General features: G+C 34.6%; 2 protein-coding genes across 7 annotated transcripts in view; one reads left to right on the top strand and one right to left on the bottom strand.

The window, feature by feature from the left end:
• CEP85L (centrosomal protein 85 like) overlaps window positions 1-23,509 on the bottom strand; it is an 86,355-nt gene that overhangs the window by 34,298 nt on the left and 28,548 nt on the right. For 4 of the 6 annotated variants that reach the window (XM_059700166.1, XM_059700163.1, XM_059700165.1 and 1 more), the window contains exons 3-4: window positions 21,587-22,374; window positions 14,796-14,882 (exon numbers count right to left, since the gene is read on the bottom strand). In XM_059700166.1, coding sequence (XP_059556149.1) covers window positions 14,796-14,882; window positions 21,587-22,374 — 875 coding nt within the window. The remainder of the gene's footprint in view (window positions 1-14,795; window positions 14,883-21,586; window positions 22,375-23,509) is intronic. The other 2 variants (XM_059700168.1, XM_059700167.1) reach the window with 2 other exon arrangements.
• Window positions 7,037-16,307, top strand: PLN (phospholamban). Its single transcript, XM_059700170.1, has 2 exons — window positions 7,037-7,151; window positions 15,426-16,307. The coding sequence occupies exon 2, from the start codon at window positions 15,516-15,518 to the stop codon at window positions 15,672-15,674; it is 159 nt and encodes a 52-aa protein (XP_059556153.1). The 5' UTR covers window positions 7,037-7,151; window positions 15,426-15,515; the 3' UTR covers window positions 15,675-16,307.

Here is a 23,509-nt window from a genome sequence, read left to right on the forward strand (position 1 = left end):
AGAGTGACCTATTAAAGACCCAAGTCCACATCTTAACACTTGAAATTTAAATTATAGAAGGAACTGAGCTGTTAATGATATTATTTCTTTGTTTTGTCTTTATTACTAACTCTATGCTATCTTCAATGGTAAAAGACCCTATTAACAAATGATAAAAAAAAAACTAATGAGAGGAGTGTATATCTCTTTTCTATGTCATAAAAATACATGTGCATAAAAATAGAGAACACAGAGGTATTACTGATTTCCACTGTGCTAAACAGCTAATTACTATTAAACACTTTATTTCCAGGAAGGAACATGTCCCCTCTCAAAAATCAATTTGTTTAATGTCCAATATGTGTTTGTATTAACATGGTGTGTTTTTTTAATGTCAACAAAGGAAAGATCCATGCACAACACACAATCTTATTACAGTTACAATGCAAAAGTGAAGGGGGAAAATAGTATATCCAAGACTGAGGAGCAAGTCAAATTCAAGATTATAAAATCAGAACAAGTTGATTGCTGTTCAATTTAACATCCCTTCATATATTTTTCTAAAATGTTTAAGAACCAGAGATGTTAGTGATTTGAGCCTAGTTTATTACTTGGCCCATAGCACACAACAAAAACAAGCTGATTAACTATAATCCCTCAAGTATATTTCTCAGCCTTCAAAAAAAAAAAATCTAAAAATATTTCCAACAGCACAGGAAGGTACTGTAATTAGAGTATTATGATAGTAATCAGGACAGTGTTTCCGTTTCCAGTTTAGTCTGTATCATGGTAAACCAGGCCGTAATCTTTTATAACCCCTGGGACTCAGCACAGAACCCAACAATCTTTGCTAAATATTGGGCAATCTAAAAATTATCTACAAAAGGCTGCCATCTTCCAAGTTATCATTACTAAAAATCTCTATTATCATTTTTAGAGCAATGATGTATTAACACAAATATATACACTTTAAAGATACAGTTTAAAGAACAGTCCACAAACTTAACATCTGAATAAAAATCATGTTTTCCAGCCTTGATCTAGCTTCATTTCTCTCAGACCCAGCAACTTTCTGAGTAATCTACATAATTAATTTAATTTTAGCTTGCATTTTAGAGAAAAATGTGAGATAGTCATTGGTGGCCATACTGGGTTCTATTTTGGAGGTGTGAAGTCTCCAGCACTTTCTGATTCTCTCACATACATTACACAGATTTTTAATTATCCAAATTTTGAATTATTTTAAATATGTATTTTATTGATTTTTTACAGAGAGGAAGGGAGAGGGAGAGAGAGCTAGAAACATCGATGAGAGAGAAACATCAATCAGCTGCCTCCTGCATGCACACCTCCTGCTGGGGATGTGCCCACAACCTAGGTACATGCCCTTGACCAGAATCGAACCTGGGACCTTTCAGTCCGCAGGCCAACGCTCCATCCCCTAAGCCAAACTGGCTAGGGCCAAATTTTGAATTTTTAGATATTTTATTTTCTCAGGTTAGACTTTTAAATGTTAATATATTAATGCTGGAATCAAAAATAAACTCTTCAGATATCATGGCCCCAACTAAACAATAAACCTATAAAAATGAATACATTAACAGAGAAGCCTAATAAACAACTCTGCCAAAAGCATCTCTGGAAACTGACGCAGGGCTGGTCCTGGAACCCACTTACCACCCACCTTTGACCGACTCAAGGGCAAATGGAAACAGCAGATGATATGTTCACATCCTTTGGCTGTGTTTATAAACTTTTAATTCAGAGATGGTTAAAGATAAAGCCCAGATGTCCTGAGATATATTAAAACAATGTACAACTCTCAGTATATTTCTGATAAAAAGTTACAATGTCTCCACATCAAGAAATTAAACTTAATATTTTTCACTAAGACACTTTACAGCTCTTGCTTGATAAGGTAAACATGAGTTCCACATATCAAAATCCATTTTACATAACCTTCTCAAACAATGCATCTATACTGAAAAACCAAGGTTCTGTTGCAATTGTGTTCTAGAAACCTAACGAGGACTGACAGTATAACTGAAGGACAAAGGCTATTATCTTTCAGATGGTCCCACCTGAGGCAATCAAGGACTGAAATGTTAAAATCAAAGTCTTTATATAAAAGCTCAGACCTAAATCAAGGTAAGGGTAACTCCCCCATCCTTAGCGCAGGAGCACAGTTAAAAAGGCCACCTGACCTAAACCCACAGTGTGACTCCTTTAGTGGGTAGGGTGATTCAGTCATATCACTCTGCATGTTGACCAGTTTCAGTCTAATCCTCACCAAAAAAAATTCTATTCATAGATAATTTTATCAAAGAAGTTTATTGATATAAAAGGAACTGCTGTCACCTAACTACCAAAACTTTCAAAAATTACTAAATTGGAATTCAAATACAAATCAAATTCATTTAAGAGCTGGATCATCCTTGAATAAACTGACATTTAGTTATAACAAGCTTATAGAGTCAAGACTAAAAAAGACAAAGGAAGGTCAAATTTATTTACACAGATGTTCATCGAGGGTTATTTATATATGTTTTATAATGGCAAAAGTTATAAATCACCAAATATCAAATAAGAGACTAATTCAATATATTATGGCACATTGATATGAGGTAAAAACAACACTCATTTAATATATAATCACATAAAAATGCCCAAAATATAAATATGTTTAGAGAATGTGTGCTTATGGTTTGGCCTTCCTTCACTCTTCGCTCCTTTTTATTTTTTTTTTTTGCCTTCCTTCATTTTTATCCTCCAAATATATTTAAACCTTTTTAAATGACAAGAAAAAAGTTACTTTCCCAGTTATTCTACTCTAATCCCTAATCTCCCATCCTCTTCCTCCTACAATAAGCTTAAAATGGAAGATTTTATCATTGTCCCTAACACTTACTTCTGCAGGACCACTCATTCACTACCAACCATGCAATCTTCCCTGACTCTTCCTTTATTCACTCTTCCAATCACTCATTTAATCAGTATTTAAGAATTATTATGAGCCAGGCTCTATACTAGGTAATTCTATTCAGAATAAATAGCAGTATAAATATGAGTTATTGGACCAGCTCTCAAAGAGCCTGCAGTCTAGGCACATATACTTATAAATGCAATAAAGAGAGACATGAGAACAGAGGTACATGCAAAATTGTTTGACAGAAGGCAGGGAGGGCTGCACAGCAGATATAAATTGAAACAGCACTTGATGGGCAGAAAGGTTGGTAAGAAGGACATTCCTACAAAAAAGTAGCGAGGCTTAAAATAGAACAATAGCCTGTTCCGAGAGTCGCTGGCAGCTGCACAGGGCCAGAGCACACAATACAAAGGAATGTGATAAGAGATGAAGCTAGAAAGACAGGGCCTAAAAAAGCAAACTAAGAGGTCCGGATTTGAGCCTGCGTGAGAAGTCAGTCCTCCTCTTTCAAATAAGGGCTGCCCCATACAGCTACAGAAATACGCTCTCACACAGGAATTCTCAACTTTTCATGCCATGGACTTTTCTGGAAGACTGCTAAAGCCTACTGATTTGTTCTTAAGATGTTTTATATACATAAAATACATAGGATTCCAAATAATGTTTATAGACATTCCATTGTAAAGGCAGAGAAATATAAGTGTGGGCTATGCATAATGACTTTCTTCTGTGGATACAGTAAGGAGGGTCAGGGAGTAACCTTACAATGTAGAAATCTGACAGACATTACAGCTCAGCCAGGTGATCAAGGTTTAACAATAATAGTGGTAAATCATGTTGACAGCATGTACACTTGATTTGTGATGAAAATGGCACTTTCCCTCTATGGGCTTCCTCTCAAAAACACATTAGCCAGTCTCACCATGAGGAAAACATCACACAGATTCCAACTGGGGAACATTCTACAGAATATCTGACCAGCTCTCTTCAGAATGTTTGGGGTCATCAAAAAAGGAAAGTCTGAGAAACTGTCACCACTAAATGTAATCTGGTATCCTGGATAGGATGCTGGAAAGGGAAAAGACACTACAGAAAACTGAGGAAATCTGAATAAAGTAGGGGTATTCGCTAAACTAATCTGTCTTGGTGCAACTCTTATGACAAAGGTGCCATACTAATACAGAACATTAACAACAGGGGAAATGGTGTGTGGGGTACACAGAAACCCTCTGTACTATATTTGCATTAATTCTGTAAATTTAGAATTGTTCTAAAAAATTAAATGCCCCCTGAAGAAGGGGAGGAGGTTAGGAAGCCGTACCTTGTCATGCACCATCAATACAGTTCACTGTACCCAGCTTGAAAAAAAAAAAAAAAAAAAAGCATAGCACTAGAAAGAAAATGAATTATCCTAAAATAATTCTTTTTAAAAAACAAATCTGTGATGTAGTACTTGAGCTTCTTTAATACATTAAATTACAATATTTATAGGCAGGTCTAATTATGGTAATTTCAAAGTAGTGAGGAATATAAACAGTATTTTAAGCTCTGAAATTTTCTGAGATTGCTATCATGACATCAAGTGTATTAACATTTCTGCAGTTTGTGGTCTACAGTCAAAACCTAAGAAGGGCTACATCTCATGTAGAGTTTAGTAAAAAATAAGCATGTAATCTTTCCTATCCAAGTTAAAGACCATTGAACGCTATCCACGGACTGTAGGTTAATTAAGGATCATCTTCTAAAGAAAAAGAGAAAGTAAGTACTAACACTAAATGGACACTGTGTTGCAGAATCTCTGTCACTACACATACTTCACCTCATTAAACCCTCACCACAAACCCATTCCACAGACAAGGCAGCAAAGGGAAGCTGCATATGGTCATGTGACCACAAGTGGATCCGAATTATATAGTGTGACTCCACATTAATACTCTGACAGAGCACCTCCAAAAACAGTTTCCAGCCCCTCGTTGTGGAATTTTTGAAGAACACTCTACTGATTATACTGTAGCTCACCAATGCTCCTATTTATTAAACAACTTTCTGCTTAGGCTGCATCAGGCTAAAACTAAAATGTAACACTTCCTAGAGCTCCCTTTGGACTAATAATAATTAGGAGCAGCAGCTAACCAAAAGGAAATGGGTAAACAGAAACCTCCCACTTTTATACAAATCTGAAAGGTAAATTTCTGCGTCTATTCACCAACTCGGACACACACCGTTAACATCCTTCTAAGGTGGGTGTGTATGCATGTGAGTCACACCTATGTATGCTTCTAAAGCAAATACAGTAACATATGAGATATTCATGGCATATTTTATTCAGTCCATGGCAGTTCTTTCGTTTATCCAAGTAGATATTACTAGTATTACTAATTCTCTTTCCAGAACTAAAGGTGCTTATACTATAGTGAGCTATCCCCTAAGCGTCATTTTCAAATGAATGTATATCTGGCAGGCAAACTTAAAGCAGACTCAAACATGCCAATCTGGCAATGAATTGTAACTCAACATCTGGATTGGAATCCTCAGTCTCTCAGTAGATATGTCATACTTGACAAATAACTGTAAACCACTTTATGCTTGTATTTTGAGCCTAGGTTTTGAATTTCAGTCATCACTGGCAATTGATAATGAGATTATTATTATGAAAAGATTGAAAAAAATGCTTATAGAGCACTGAGCAAATGTCAAACATTATTCACGCAATATTTTTAACATTGGGTTTTACTTTTAAGTTTTAAATTTTCCCTTAGCAATGTTCACAGGAGATATTTGCAGAAATATTTTTCTATTAGTTTTAATTGATTCTTTAAATAATGAGAGATTTTGCTCTAGAGAATGATTTTTATCTTTCTTTGGAAGAAACCAAAATCATCTCCATTTAAGGACACACAGCAGCTGCTGCAATACATTTCAGTTACCCATAAGAAAGCAGGCTGAGTTCATTCACCCTGCTAAGTATTAAAAAATTAAATATTAACAAATAGCTCTCCCAAAATTACAGAAGAGACTTAAAAATCAGACTTTGCAGGTCTGGTGATTTAAGTAAATCTAATATATAAACAAAAATCAGAATAAAACAGGAATGATGCCTGGCTTTTCAAAAGAATTCTTTTCTTACTTCTAGTTTAAGATAAACTGTTCCAGGAAGTTCAAAATGTCATCCCATTTACTAAAATTTCATTTATACAGTAATTTTGAGGAAAACTGCTGTATTAAATGAGGCACTTCCTTTTATAAATACTACACAAAAATTTCCAACCTGCACACCTATTGTCAGCAAAGTATCATTAACTAGGATGCCAGTGATTAGGAATTTGTGATTATTTCTCTTTTGCTAGAATGTTACGCTTGATTCTGTGTCAACTTATTAAAATTTTAGTAATATTTTATGGTAATTTAATTGCAGCTATTATAAAATCCTAAATACTTCCATTTTAAAGTACAACTTTTCCTGTGGTGATATGCACCAGTTAAATATGAGAATCACTGCTTACATATTGTTAAAACCCTAACTGAAGGAAACACAAATGTATTAAATACATTTATTACTTCTTACTTTAGCCATCAGAAAAAGCTAATTTTTTAAAACCAAAAATTAGTTATTAGCCTGGCTTTCTAATACACATAAGTACGAGGAAGCAATGTAAAAATAAAACAGGAAAAGGTATAAAATTTGTTTTCTGTGAAAATGTTTAATTATTGTCATGTTAGAAGTTAACATTATGAAGCTGCAGAATTAAAACAACAGCAATTTAACAAAAGTTGTTTGGCTTAAGTCAGTATTGTTATTTTCACTCTATTAAAATTCTTATTAATGTAACTATTTTCATTCTTCAACATTATCACTCTCAGTATACAATCATTTCTAAGCCCAAAGCTGCATGAGTCTTTAAAAAGAGCTTTCTACACCCCAAACTTATTTATTTCATTCATCTCTCTCATACTTTTTAAAATTAAAAATAAGAAAATGAGGCACAAAATGTTAATGACCTTTCCACACCTAAAGTAAGACAGATGGCATTCTAAAAAGTTTGGCTGTGATGAGACTATGGCTAACCAATCATAACTTCAGAATTCCTGTGTGACATCATAAGACCTCCCTAAAACACTTTTTCTCCTCCACCTACTTCAATTGTTCCCATAAATCTGGTAACAGAGAAAACTTTCCAGCTAAACGCCGATAAGACTTCATACTACTCACAATACTCTATATATTGGGATCATCACAACAGTCAAGGTAAGATAAAATAGATTTCATTGATTTTGGTAATACTTTCTGTAATTCAAACTTACTTAACTTTTAAAAAAGGAATGGCATATTGTAAATTTCAGTTCAAAGTTAGACAATAAAATGTCTGCTATGACAAAAAGCTTAATTTCTAAATAAATGCTTATTCATTCAGTGACAGAAAGAATAAGACAACCTTGAAATGATAAGGGTTATTCATCTTCAATCCTGATTATTGGTTTGTCATTTTAGTTTAACTTTCACTTTTATTTTGCTTTTTAAAAGTTCTTTTCTGCCAAGTAAAATATCGTTCAATTATGTTACTATATTTGGTGGTAGTGATGAGTTGATTTCTCCATGCAAAGACAATGGCTTCATTTTGTTGTTACTCTGCTAAGAAACAGGATGGGAGTGGGCTATTTACATCTGGAATACTATGAATAGTCGTGTGATTGTACAACATGCACATTATTGGCGTGACTATTCCAATATTACCATTATGATTCCCTACAGGTAATAATCTGGCGTTAAAATATATAATATAAACTATTTTAAAATGCTTTTAAAAACTTTTTTCTTTGCTATAAAGTCCAGTCAACTTTAACAAACACTGCAAAAAAAAAACAAAAAAAACCCCCCAAGCATTTAATAAATTGAGTTACTTATATTAAATTCAGTATTACAGCATCAATGAGTTTGGAAATTTTAAAACACTTGTCAAAAACACATGCAAAATTCTTACTAAAATTACAGAATAGTAATGCAGCACTTTAAAAACAGACATTACTTTGGAAGCAAAACATTCCTAAATATCTCATTTGAGTGAATATGATAAAATGAGTGTTTATTCTGCCTATTAATGAATATATCTTTTTCAAGTTACTATCTCCAAGTGTTCTTCAGTTTCCCTCCTGCATTTAGGAGGGGGATAAAGGAAAATGGGAAAAAAGTGAAAGAAATGCTCAGGAATAAAGATATCACAATAAATTGTATAACTTCTGTTTGAATTCTACTCTACTCAAGATGTTATAATCCTCAATATAATATATAAAATGTGTCTTCATTCTTAAATCTCAGTCACGGCATAAAGAATAATACTTCAATTTTATTTCGTTATTCTTATATGTATGTCAAAATAAAATTTACCTCGAGAGTTCTAAGTTCCTATGACAAATGTTAACTCTACTGCTTTACACAGACCAGAACATTGTATATCCATAAGCAGCTTTCCTTAAAGCATGCAAAAACATTTCTAATTTTTGTCTACCACTGAGGCACCCTACTTGCCTCTGAATATCATTATATCCATAGCACGTTTTTCCTTTGATATTATACAGAAGTCACCCAGTGAAGGTGTTTTATATGCATATTTATTCATTTTTACTCAAATACCAAATTACATCCTCACATTTCAAATGAGATGTTTGTGAGTCTTTATAATATCAGAATGTCACATCACATATTGCTCCAAAAAATTGACAATTTCTAGAAAGAGCATAAATTCTGCTATTAAAGTTTTCCATAGTGTGTCCAGATTAACAGTGACTATTGTTCAAATTTCAAATATTATGCATCATTGCCAGACATTTATCCCAACTAGTTTATCTCTATCATAAGGTAAAATTTAAGTATGGTCTTTATTTATAAAGCTATGTGGTTTAAAATTAAGTGCTAAAAAAGTGTCAGATGGAATATAATGGAAGAAATGCGAAAGATGTTTAAATTACAAAAAACACTTGAAAGAGCTAGAGTACTTTGCTTTATTAAGAGACATCAGTTACATCACTGTCATTTCCTAAAACTCAACTTCCAAAAATTATTTTAATAGTATTTCAGTGAACATTAAGGAAAAAAATATTCCAGAAAAAACTGCATTTGGTTCATATTTGTACATATTGTTTCTTAATCTAATTAGAGAGAATATTTGTATAGATAAAATAGTTAAAAAGAATAAAATTTTTAACGTGTTAAATGTAATATTTTAATTATATAAGATATATTAAAATTTTTAGAAAACATTAAATGTAAAGATTAGATCACCTTTCTAAGTAAGACTGTATATTTATTACCAATCCTAGAAATAAAGATTCAATTAAAACTTCCTTCTTTATTCTTGAACATTTTCTAAATGCACTGGTGTATACAAACATTTCATTTGATCCTCTTAGTTCCCTATGTGTTTCACACTGCATCTCTAGTTTATAATTTAGTTTAACAGATGTGAAAAGGTGAATTCTCAAGGTCACAGAGCTAGGAAATGGTGGAGCCTTGGCCAAGAGCCAAGATTTTCTAACTCTAAACCACATGCACATCCTATCCACAGATGAACGTGGCTTAAAAATAAATCATGACATTAAAAAAGCAAAATAAAAGTCCTCAAATACTATTAATGGTACTCTAAAAAGCAAAGTCAGAGGATACAAACTTATAATTTAAATGACTCCATTTCATTTAAAGTTTATTTGTGCATATGGCATTAAATCCTTAATAGCCTATATAATACTATCCTAATAGTTAAACAGACTTTAAAAAACATTAACATAATCAATCAAACTTAAGTTTCCTTTAACTTGTTCCATTGCTGAAATACTCATGCTTTTAATCTATTTAGTTTTGATAACCTAAAATCCAGGTTAACTTTTCAAAACTTTTCATACTTTGTCCCAGTTATATATTAAATCCTTAATTTTTCTTAATTTCATTTCTGACCTCCTCACATTCTACCATTTAAAATATTCAACCCCATATATTTTGGGGTGCTTGAACAAGGAATCTTGTTATTTATGCTACCGGAATCATTAGCCTTCATCAATGCTGTGAATTAACACAGTGCTGACCATACCAGCAAAGGAGTAAACTTGAAGGTTAGTAATCCAGGAAATAATCCTTCTAAATAACAGTGACCTAAGCCATATAATATATAGTCTCCTTGAACATTTCTAGAAATAGTGCTCAGTGATCTTACCCTGCATAAATCTGACGCATTTATTACCAAACAGACATGAAAATGAGACCTGAGTGTACGTCTCCACCCCAGTTTACTTGTAGTCAACTGAGGCCCTCTAGTGCTTTTTACAGTGTGCTCCACCTTCAGGTCTTAAAAAAATCCTCTCACGTTAGTGGGCATATATTTAACTTGGCATTCATTTTTCCTTAAAAGCTCACCTACACTACACCTCCCCACATTACCTTTTCTCAAAAGAAGAATCTAAAGTCTCAACTACCACAGGGTTAAAAGTAATATTTTAATTGCAAATAAATTAATTTTAACAAAATAAATATAATGAAGACAAGCCTACAGACAAAAACAGCAACAGCAGAGGGCCAATTTCAAAGAGAAAATATCTCTGCACTGTTGTTCACAATATAGTTTCCTCAAGGCACAGCTTTAAAGCAATGGAAACATTTCATTATGAAGTTTTTTTTTAATCCTTACCCAAGGATATTTTTTCCACTGGTTTTTAGAGTGTGAAGGGTGAGGGAGAGACAGAGAGAAACACCGATGCGAGAGAGACACATGGATTGGTTGCCTCCCGCATGCCCCCGACCAGGGCCCGAAGCCTGCAACCAAGGTACGTGCCCTTGACCAGAATCGAACCCGGGGCCCTTCAGTCTGCAGGCCAACACTATCCACTGAGCAAAACCAGCTAGGGCTATGGAGTCGTTTTAAGGTTTGAGAATAAACTGATTTTTATGCTTATACAATTCTTTTCCTAACCAGGCAGAAGCAGCTTGAAGATTCTTTCAAATAGTGTGAACTAACAAAGCTCTGAAATGCTGCTGTCACATTTAACTTCAATTAGAACTTTCAAGTTTAGCATTAGGCAACCTCAAAAGGAAAATAATTCTATCAAAATAATTTTTGGATGCTAACAGAATGATAAATCTAATGATGAACTGTCTTGATTTAATCAATAAATCAAAATAGCTGCATACACAATCACTTCTAGATTATCTACAAAAATGACAGCAAATAGTAGGAAAAGATAAAATACCAAAATAATACCAATACAGACAAATTCTATAAGCTCAAATCTATACCAAATTCTAATCTTATGAACCAATTAAATGGGGGGGAAAATCAAAAAATATGTCAGACTTGAATTTACTAGCATAATATGCCCACACTTACTAAAAGAATAAATAAGCAGACAAAAATAAGAGGAAAGCATTCCACAAGATTTTTAAATCTCAGGAATTTATAATTCAGTAGAGGGAGCACCCCCAAAAACTGGTTTACAAAGTTCTGCAAAGGACTGAAAGTATTTAAACTATAGGTGGGATGAATACTCAGCATACACATTAATTGCCTAACAATCCATAAAGCAGACCACGGAACGTTTTCGAAAGTGTGCTGAGGCTCCTTTTGCACAAGATGCACCTGCTAATCCATAAGAAAAGGACTCAGAGGGGCTCCTGCAGAAACCCACGCAGTCCCTTCCACCCAAAATGTGCCTAGCGTGGCACACATCTGTTGAAGGATTCGAGCTGCCTGTGGTGTCTTTTTCTTCCACCTCAACAAAACTGAATACTATCCTGAACTTCATTGCATTTATTTCTCAAGTTCAACTTTTTGAGCAAAAAAAGGAAAAGTAAACAAGCAAAGGCTTTATAAATCCTACTAAGAATAGTAGAGTTATTTCTCCCATCCCTCCAAAAATTGCAGCCGAAACCGGTTTGGCTCAGTGGATGGAGCGTCGGCCTGCGGGCTGAGGGGTCCCGGGTTTGATTCCGGTCAGGGGCATGTGCCTGGGTTGCGGGCACATCTCCAGTGGGAGGTGTGCAGGAGGCAGCTGATCGATGTTTCTCTCTCATCGATGTTTCTAACTCTCTATCCCTCTCCCTTCCTCTCTGTAAAAAATCAATAAAATATATTTAAAAAAAATTGCAGTAATTGTAAATCCCACAGACTCACAAGATAATTCTGTGGGCACCTTTCTTCCTCTTTTATGTTACTCAAGAGACAGGGATCTGGCATTTCTACAACTGAACTCCTATCAAAGCATCGTTCATATTTTCAATATTCTAATTCTAGGGCTTCAGTAATTAATTTTTAAAACATCCTCACTCCTCTTGTTCCAAATACCTAACTTACACATATCGTCATCCTGTAAAAGGGGGAGAGGGTAAGGGCTAATTTCTGTCTTCATGGCTGTTTAAGCCAGAAGCAATTTCAGAACATCCCAATACAATCTATTGCTGGTTATCCTAAAAGAATGCTCTAAAAAATTCAGATAAAATGAAAATAAAGTGAAACTATTTTTCTAGGTTCTCCACCAATATTACTATTAGAGCTTGGCTCTAAGAAGGAGGAGTTCTAAACTCAGAATGGTTATGACTGCAGAGAAGAATGATAAGCCCCTGAAACCATGTTATTGTGATGTAGTAAAGGTCACAGACACCTCCAAAACAGGACTGTGCTGTTCCCACACACAGCTTTTCAATCTCAACATGAAACAGGAAGCCTCATCTGATACGAATGAATTTTGGCTTATTATCATCATATGAATTTTAGAAGTTCAGCAGAATAGGAATCAACACATTTCAGACTGTACCATTGTAAAATGAATTGGGTACAACAAATTGAATGCATAGAGCAAACACTTCAGCATGTGAAGCAGAGTTGTTTTTTAGTTTTAGCATAAGATTATAAAGTGACCACAAATCATTTCAGAATTATAACATTTCTAAGTTTGACAAGAAAGAACCCACTATCTTTATACTCAATTTGCTTCCAAGAACAAACTATCCTTTTTCAATAATAGCTAGCTATTGAAAGATGAGATCATCTTTAAAGTATATTCCTTATACTTTCATCAGTAGAGAGCTCATCTCTTTAGGGCACACTACTTTGTATTTTACAAACACCAAATACCCATTTGTACAAAGCCTAGTACAAGGTTAATGTTGTTAATCATTGACAACAACTTTTCAAAAATGTAATTATCTGATGTAAATGCTCTAAGCCTCACTTTCCTCATCTGTAATAGGAAAAGACTTGAGAAGTGTTTGCGGATTATATGTTCAACTATCAAATTCTGTTACTCTAATTGGTTAATCTGTCAATCACAGCACTATCTTTGATCATTATCAATTTTCAAAAAATACTAAAGGAAATCATAAAAATCCCTTATTCAACTTCATTGAGTTATTCAAATAGTACCAACTATGTACCAAGTGCCAGAATACAAGATAAACACGTGGCTCCTTTTATTCATGAACTAGAAGTCTAGTTGAGGAAACAAACATGTAAATCAAAATTGCAATACAGCCTGAGAGCTATCCTGATATAGGTAACGCTAATGCCCTACTAAAAACTAGCAGAGCTGATAATCATTCTACCTTAATAGAAGGTTTTATTAGGAAGCGATATTTAAACTGGGCCTTAAGTATCAACTGAAATGTGCCTGGCAAAGAATCCAAGGTGGAGGAGTGGGGGGAACATTCCAGGCAGAGCCAGAACAACATGTGCAAACGACAGAATCATAAAAGGGAATGAAGTATTTATGGGAAGGTGACATGTTTCATGTGACTGACACACCACTCACCAGTGTCATAATAGGGAATGACTCTTGTATATACAATGCTTCGTGATAAACAACTGGCTAGCTTCCTCCTTTTCCATGTTTTGTCTCAAAACAATTTTTAAATTCAGACCTTTTAAACAATTTAAGTCCTAAAACTGCACAAAAATACAAGCTCAAAGTAGAGAGTGTTATAGATAAATTAAGTAACAGCCACTGGTGTTGGACAATTAAGAATTGGTAGAGAATGTATACTAGATTAACACAGGTTGTTACCACTCTTTAAGAGAATGAAGTTTGTGATATGTTGGCTAATGGGATCACTACAGACCAACTCTATGAAGGAGGCCAGAGTCTCCAGCAATGAAAGTGGGTCTAGTATATAATTCCAATCATAACACAGCCAAGTTGAAGTACTGAAACTACAGAATCTAACTACTATATACCACAGGGTTTCCTTGTAAAAATGAATGCTAAGGTCTCACTGACCCATCTCTTCCTCTTTCCCACTCTCTCATTCTCCCTTCTGCTCTCTTCATCACTAGTCTCTACAGAAAGGGAGCTAACACATTAAGTTGGGTTTTCCTCTGATATAGAGAGATGGGGGAAAATTAAATCTGGTCGCTAGAGTGAGGCAGTAACATCTTGACTAAAATGCTATTTCAACAAATGTCAACAGCTATAATCTCTAAGCAGTTAAATGGTTTTTTATTCCATAATTTTTCTTATTTCAAAATTTTTATAGAAGTATCCTGATTGACAAGAAGATATCCTCAAATCTTCGTAGCTATTATCTTTCTACAGTGATGTATTGTTTTAGGTTTTATTTTGTTTTGTTAATTATCACAAATAATAAGGCAGCAACTAATTAATTAATCATGCAGAATAACTTGTGGAAGCTCTGAAAGAAAAGCAAATGGCACCCACTGCCTATAAGTACAGGTCATTCATAAACAGTTACCATCTGTGCTAGAGAGTGAGATAATGATGATTTTATTGTTAAGACTTCTGAGCCTGATAGTCTTCAGTACTTAGTATCAAAACTTGTTAAAATGTTACTTAAAATAGTATATTCTACAAAACTATCTATAATAATAAAAGCATAATATGCTAATTAGACCAGACATACTTTGTGGCGGGCGGGGCGAGGCAGAGGCCCATGGCTGCTGCGGCGGTGGGGGCCGCGCCCCTTGCACGAATTTCGTGCATTGGGCCTCTAGTGAAATCAAAAAAGGAATGACAAGTATTTGAATCTGTAGTACTGGTGAAACAATTCTCATTTAACTATTTTATTTTGGGCTAATTAACATCCGAAGAATAATTTATTGCATGCATTTCTTATGAGATTTCCTCTAGAGCTGTTAAGACACGAATGCTTACAATTATGCTCATAGAGAAATACAGTATTAATGAAACTATATGTAAGAACTTTTTGCCCAAGGCAATAGCCCAAAACTAGGTGCACCCTAAAACAAACTACATTTCTAGTCATTTTGAGAGGAGGAGGCAAGGAATAAAGTTATTACATTCCAAACACAAGACAAATGAGATATCATGGTGACCTTCACCAAAAAACCCAGAGAGACAGGACAGACAAGGAAACACCTGTGTGTGTGCACACACATGTACAGACTACAGAGATATAAGATGTGATAAATACAAATAATGTTGAGGAAGATGAATGCAAAATAGTGTTTTACCTGTTCAGAAACCAGGTTGCACATATGATCCTAATCCATTTACTCTTTCTACATTCCAGGCTACCTCACAGTATCTCACATTTGGCTGCCCACTTTTTTCCTTTGTCTTGATCCTTTAAAACTTCAGACTTCCTTTTGCCTTCCGCGTCATGGAGAAAGTCCAATACCTCACTCGCTCTGCTATAAGAAGAGCTTCAACCATTGAAATGCCTCAACAAGCACGTCAAAATCTCCAGAACCTGTTCATCAACTTCTGTCTCATCTTAATATGCCTCTTGCTGATCTGCATCATCGTGATGCTTCTCTGAAGTGCTGCTGCCATGTCCAGTGCTGCAACCTGTCACCATCAGCTTAAGCCTGTCACCCACGGAGAGGGGAAAAGAGACCACTTCCCATGAAGAGGAAATTCTTCATGCAAACATCAAGGTTCAGAAGAAATGATTAGCAAATGTCTTCATCTGCTGGATCTTGCAACCATGAAAAGGGCTCGATTTTCAAAATTAACTTTAAAATGACTATAAGTGTGCATAATGTAACTGTAAATTTCTGCAACAGAGCTTATAAATTTCAATCCCAAATCTTTCCTGAGGATGAACTAGGAGTTTAGTTTTGAAACTGTACTGCTAACAAGTCACTTCATATATAAAGCATTAGCTTCACTGTTTGGGGTAAATATAATTTATATTGTACTGAAAAAGCCTCTTTGATGTTTATTAAGTATTTTTCAGGTCTTCACCAAGTATCAAAATAATCATTCAAATGACATGTCATTATTTTAAATAGCCCACTGATTCCTCACTTTATCTTCATTATTATTATACAAACGTCTCTTTAGTAACTATCATAACCTCCATTCTAAAATAGAAATTGCATTCTTTTCCTATACTTACCTTAACATTGTTTGAAGTTCATGAGAATCAAGTAGGAAAAAGAAGACCATACTATTACATAAATAAAATTTCTCTTAACTATTTTTTAAAGAATATAGAATGCTAGTACATGTAGATAACCATAAATCTATTTTCTCTAGGACATTATGATAAATAAAGGAGAAGTGCTGGTTAATTTAACAGCTGACAGTGTGATTAGCCATAATTACTAATACACTAATAGAATAGAGTCTAACCTTAATTTATGGCATGTAGTTGATTAACTGAGTTACAGTATATAACTTGCCATACTGTATCTTTGGAATCATGAAATCTTAAGACTTCATATTTTATAGATTGTCTTCTATTCTATCCTCATACTCAATGTAGGCAAACAAAAGAAAAATGTAACATTTCAAATACTGAAAAATAAAATTTTTGAATTCTCTCTCCCAAATTAACTAATTATTTGATTATATTTTGAAATGAACTTTTTCTTATTAATGTTTATGACAGAATATAGCTACTTTCCTTAATCTACCAATCAGATGGTAAACACTTATACGGTAGGCCACTCTACTACACTAAATTATATGCCCCACAATTATTTTCTTGCTGAATACATTTTCTATTTCCCCTCTGGTCATTTAAAATATCTTCCAATTACTCATAAAACAACAGAAGTAAAAATTAGTGATGAAAAATATATTCAACCAAAATTTGGCAATTTAAGTGGACTCAGTTGAAAATGAAGTCTAAAATGGTTTACACATACTGTACCATCCAATAATTTTAACTTCAGTTCAAGACATATTACTAATATAGCAATTATTAAAGGAGTATAGAACATTTAATTTATTGTATGATTTGTTAAAATATGGCTACTAAAAGTATTTGAAAAGTCAAATACTTGATTTGTAACACCAGTGCTGGCAGCGGAATAGTGATAGGGACATTATTTTTAAAATTTTTCTGAATTCCTAAGCAGTACTGGAGATGGGAGGGGGTTTGCTGACAACTGAGGAACAGAGGGGAAATGGATCTCATACTGACAGGGGCATTTCTTGAGCAAAGTCTTATCTATGGGTTAGAGACCCCTAATATCAACTAGAAACCTTATAAGTAAGACACACATTCACCCCACTGGTGTAATTACCCATGCAAAAAGTAACCCAAGTTCTATAATCAGCTGCATGATCTTATAAAAAGTGGAAAATTTAAAATAACAAGCTCTATTCCTTTCAATATATTGTTCATCACCACATCAACTTCAAACTATAAACTGTTCAGATATCAGGTTTCCCTTAATAAATTACAAGTAAAGATTTTTTTTTTGTTTTTCATTCTGCCTTTAATAGAAATTAAAACCTTATACTTGATGATTACAGAACACTGTAATCAGGTATAATGCAGAACAAAAACCCATTCTTTAAATGTAACTTATTTACTCTGTTTATCATGATGTATAATAAAGCAATGTATTTTTTAAAATGTAAATGTCAAATGCTCAAATACTTTCTACTGTAGAATAAATTCCAAACTTCACAGTTCTAAAAACTAATTACTTTTAAAATGTTGCCTTTATATTTTAGTTTACAATATTTATTTAATACAAATCACTTATATTACAATGACCTTCTTGAACTCAGTGAAATCATTCTTTAATATACTCATGATTGATATAATATATTATAAAAAATCTAATATAAGCAGTTTTGATTTTTTGGGTTGCTTTTGGTGACTATCCCCATATAAAATAAGATCAAGATTTTCTAGTACAGACACAAGAGGGCAGACCTACATAAAATAATGTATTTCCTTCTACCTAGAAATGACTTATACTTTGATTACTTTTCAGTCTTATGGCAAAGTGGAAAAATGATAAATTTTCAAAAAAAATTGTGCTCTTCTAAGTAACAGCACACTTTAAAATGTCTAAAAATTATATTCTAATACTATATAGAAAAGTTGACAAAAAAAATCAAGTATTACTAATTTTATTTATTAAAGCATGTGTACAAAATTCATTTATATGCTTTTTCACTAACTAATGAATGTGTCCAATGGATACTGCTGTGTGTAGAAGTACACATCCTCCATATCCAGCCCCTCCCCCAAAAAAGAAATGCAACAGGAACATGGAAAGACATACATTTTTCCATAGAAAAAAACAAGACTTTGTTTTCTCTTCTTGTAGGGTCAGACAGCTTCTGGGGAGGGAGGGAGAAGAGGGGTGATGTATAATAGAGGAAAGGATCAAAGACACTGGTGGGCATTTCACATGGAAGCCTATATGCCAACCAACCGAAGCACAGAAGGCTTCTCTTCATTCACAAAGGAAAATGCCTCAGAGCACTGCACTACCTGCACTGCCGCTGATTTTGTAGAAAACGTGGGAATCAAGGAACACTATGCATGGAAGACTGTGAAGCTGACTCACTAATTATCCTGGACTGAGTCCTCAGAAGACCAAACTTCCATGTTACAATATTAATCATCTGAGGAAAATAAGAGGGCAAGGAGGCTGTGAGGATTAAATGAGATAAAATACTCCAAGAGCTTCAAAGTTCTATATAAACCTATCATGGTGTTAGATCATGACTCGCCAGATTCCTTTTCTTGGTTTTAAATTTTTTTTTTCACTGTGAGAGTTTTGTAATTGTGCTTAAAAATCAAACACATTCTCACATGAAAGAATAAGCTGATCCTTATTGTAGCTCTGCCCTCCATGTAAAAATTAGACTAAACAGAAGTCAATGTTTTAAAGAATCTTTTTAAAAACAACTATGATAAGAGCTTTTAAAATAATAAAGATAGCACTGGACACTCCAAGGAGAAAGTTATTTAAGAATTTTTTTTCTGACCCTAGCCAGTTTTGCTCAGTGGATAGAGCATCAGCCTGTGGACTGAAGGGTCCCAGGTTCAATTCTGGTCAAGGGCTCATGCCCGCATTGAGCGCTTGATCCGAACTAGGGGGGCGTACAGGAGGCAGCCAGTCAATGATTCTCACTCATCATTGATGTTTCTATCTCTCTCCCTCTCCCTTCCTCTCTGAAATCAATAAAAATACATTTTTTAAAGAATTTTTTTCTGTAATAGTCCAAGAAGGGAATTAGACAAGAAGTGATCATTTAAACATTGCAATTGAAGTGTCTGAGTTTTCTTTACCTAGTTTCATCTTCCTACTCCAAAACTTTAAAGCACTATAGAGATAATCCCAAATAGGGTTAATAAAAAAGTAGAACTTTCCAGGGTGCGTGCAAATTTTGCCGCTTAATAGCTTTCTTCCTCTACCACGTGCTGGGAAGATTAAAAAATAAGTTTTGCTCCACAATATACCTTCAAGATACAGCACTGTTAGGTTGGGGAAAACTTTGTTTATGGTAGAGATTCATTCATCTAAGCAGAATGAAAGAAGGAATGAATTAATACTTAACCTTTAAATTCAACCAATATTCTCAGTTACCCTTCTATCGACCCCACTTCAGGTTGGAGTGGAATACTCAGCCTCTCTGGACAACTACAATTCCGTGCCAAGACCAACTGGAGAAATGACTGCTGTAACAAGCATTTGAGAACTAAAATAGAGTATTTTTAAAATTAGGTGATTCTATCTTTCAGTCACTTGAATTGATAAATCACAAATATATCTGGTTAAATTGCTCTTTTCTGACTTGTAATTCAGATATCACAATGATGCTTCTGTCTAATTATGTGCTTTAAATATACATAATCAAGATTTTAAGAACTAGGGTCCAACCCAATAGTAAAGGCGGCACGTGGGGTGTGTTAAGGGTTCTCCCGTGAATGCAGCACGTTAAGCTATGTATGTTTGGGGTTGTAGTCAGATTTGTGAGGTTCCTAGGTAAGTGATCTTTTTCTTTCATAGAATATATTCTTTTAATCTTTAACATTTTTATTAGTACAGGAATAAATAATAATTTTTTAAAATTGCTCTAGGGAAATTTTGCGGTTTTGTTAGAATTACTTTGTTTATATGAAAAGGTGCTCAATATCACTAATCATCATGGAAATGCAAATCAAAACCACAATGAGGTATCACCTCATACCTTCAGGATGGCTATTATAAAAAAGACAAGAGATTAAGTGTTAACAAGCATGTAGAGACAGAAAAACCCTGTGCACTGCTGGTGAGCATGTAAATTGGTGCACTCACCATGGAAAACAGTATGGAGGTTCCTCAAAAAATTAAAAATAGAACTACCATATGATCCAGCAATTTCCCTTCTGGGGACTTATCCAAAGGGGGGGGGCACGAATCTGAAAAGATATGTACATGTCCATTTTCAATGAAGCATTATTTTCAATAGCTAAGAGATGGAGGCAACCATCAGAAGATGAATAGCTCAAGAAAATGTGGTACATACGGTGGGGGGCAAAAGTAGGTTACAGCTGTGAGTATGCGAAACATAGTTTATTCTTGTATTATTTATTAATTTTTATATTATTTTTCATACAAACAACTATAAACCTACTTTTGCCCTGCCCTATACACAATATATTTTTCAGCCATAACTAAGAATAAAACCTTGCCATTTGTGACAGCATGGTTGAATCTTAGAGGGCATTATGCTCAATGAAATTAGTCAGACAAAGACAAATACCATATGATCTCACTTATATGTAGAATCTTAAAAAAAAAAAAAGAACTCATGGATACAGAGAATAGATTGGAGGTGGTTCCCAGAGGCGAGGGGCTAGAGGCCCATATTATAAGTTTGAAAGCTGCCAAGACTGTAAATCTTAAAAGTTCTCATCACAGGAAAACATCATTTGTAACTATATATGCTGACAGATGTAAACTCAACTACACTTACTGTGGTGATCATTTTGCAATATATAAATATATAAAATCCTTATGCTGTACACCTGAAACTGATATGTCAATTATATCTCAATTAAAAGAAAGAAAGAAAAACTGAGGCCCAGGGATATTAAATCATCTAGATTCTGAATTTGACAGAACAGAAACAAAATCCAAGACCTCATATTCCCAAAATTAATGTTCTATGATAACAAGCCAGAGCCTATGTTTCTGTTTCAAGTTTTTCGAGAATTGATGTTTTCTGTGTTTTTATGTCCATTGCACAAATGAGAAGGAAAGTAAAGACCAAGTTTTTCATATTAATCAGCCTCAAATATTTTCTAAGTTTTGTCTATCAATGCAATCGTTTGAGCATTTACAGCATCTTAGCTTACTTTACTTTCAGGCAAAAGAAAAAGCTAAACAATAAGCCCATGGACACACTGCCATTGCTTTCTGCACATGTGCTGTTACTGTACTCACAGCCTCCACTGGAGGGAAGCACATGCTAGATTTTGAGCCTTACCTGCATTGGTGTTTCACTTTCTTGTGGAAACTCTTCAATTTGCTGCTGTTGCCACGGAGCTAAACTGTAAGAGTCTTCCGTACTTCTGCCTTCCAAAGGGTTTGTCCGCAACTGCTCTGTCAGCCACATCTGTGTCCTCACAGAAGGCTGAATGGGAACTCCACCTACTGCCTGCTGACCAAGCATTAAATATTTTGGAGGTTCAAAAGCCTCTGAACTTGTCATATTGGGCTTGCTTTCAGGTAAGGCACTATATGTCATGTCCAAGGCCTGTCTCCTAAGAGTGGAAGAAGCAGCTCTAAAATCCTCTTTGCTACAGCTCTCAAATTTATATTTACAGTCCAGAGTTGATGATCGTTTTTTATTTATTTCCTTGTCCTCTAGCTTAAGCATCTCCATGCTATCATGTAAGCAGCTGGGCCCAATCGTCCTTGGTTGTGATGTTAAAGCCTTGCCTCTCCCTGTCTTTTCCAGACCACTCCTCGACTCTTCTGTGTGTGCAGCAGCACCCTGACTGCAGTTATCGGGGGCAGTGAGTTTGGATAAAGATGACCATTTCCGGAGGGGCCGGAAGTCCTTCATGTCTAGTGAAGAGTCCTGCTCCCCCTTACTGTGGCTTCCCAATGTTTGCAGGAGGCTTGTAGTCCATTTTGAGCCATCTGATGTCAATGACTCCCTGTGTTTGGAAACAGAAGCGCTGGAGTGAGACGGCATGACATGGGCAGTAGGAAGAGCAACCAATGATCGACTAGACTTAAAAGTTAATGTGCCACTTGAAGTTGAGTGATCTGGAAAGAGAAAAGAATTTCAAATTAGTGTAATTGACAGGAAAAAAGAGGCAAAGTGCTAAAGGCCAAAAAAAAAAAAAACTCTGCACCAGGTTCCCAGCACTTTTTTAGAGGCACTTTATCAAAACAAGCGAGTAATTATTATTACTATTATTATTCCTTTAAGTTTATCTGAAACAGATCAAGCTTTCAAACATTATTTTCTAAAAATGGATTCATAACAAAATGTATGCCCATTTACCATCTACTGAGATATGTTATATTCATCCCATTTAATCTAAGTGTTGTGCCTTTAAAAGAAAAATGCATCTCCCCACTGACAGGTCTTACTCATAACCCAGCACTGACAACTCAGACACAACTCTATCAGAAAATTGTATTTTTCATCATTTTTCCTAAACTGTGGAAATGTGTGCCAAATCTAATCATTTTAGTGCTTCCCCTGAACTCTAATTCAAATCAGAAATATGGGTAAAGGAATTCTGGCAATATCAGAAAATAATCGGAAAGGGTTCCAACAATGTATCGGCACATACTGAATAGTTCTTATGGTCCCAGTCTTCTCTAGTGGCATCATCAATGGTTTATTTCCCAAATTAGAACTCTTGTTTGGAGTATACTTTGGTTCCTATCTTTCTCTGCACATTCACTTCCAAAATGATTACACAGCTACTGCTGTAGGTTGGCCTAGACATAGCATTATTCTACACACAGGAACAGTTTTAGTAGGCTCTATGTAAGCCCAAAGAGTGAATAAGTGCCTCTATACTCAATGAACTTACCATCAAGTGCCAAATAATCATCATACTTGCCAAATTAAAAGCAAAAATTATAACTTTTACCAGAGGATATCTATAAAGGGGATAGCAATTTGAAGTGTGGGGATAGAGGAGGTGATTGGTAAAAAGCAACTTTCACAATTTAGTCTATATTTTTCCATAACTGTTTGATTCATACTAGAATATATTTAAATATTACTTCTGAGCTCTTGCATTGTTTTAAAGAAATAAAGTAATGGGGAAAGAAATGTTGAAAAATTCATAAGAAAATTCAGATAAAGAACCAAGCAGACTAATTCAAAAATGGAATTCCAGTAGGTCTTTGCATGGAATTTATTAACCTGGAGATGAAGAGG

This window comes from Myotis daubentonii, chromosome 6, assembly GCF_963259705.1.
Source record: "Myotis daubentonii chromosome 6, mMyoDau2.1, whole genome shotgun sequence".
Lineage (NCBI taxonomy): Eukaryota > Metazoa > Chordata > Mammalia > Chiroptera > Vespertilionidae > Myotis > Myotis daubentonii.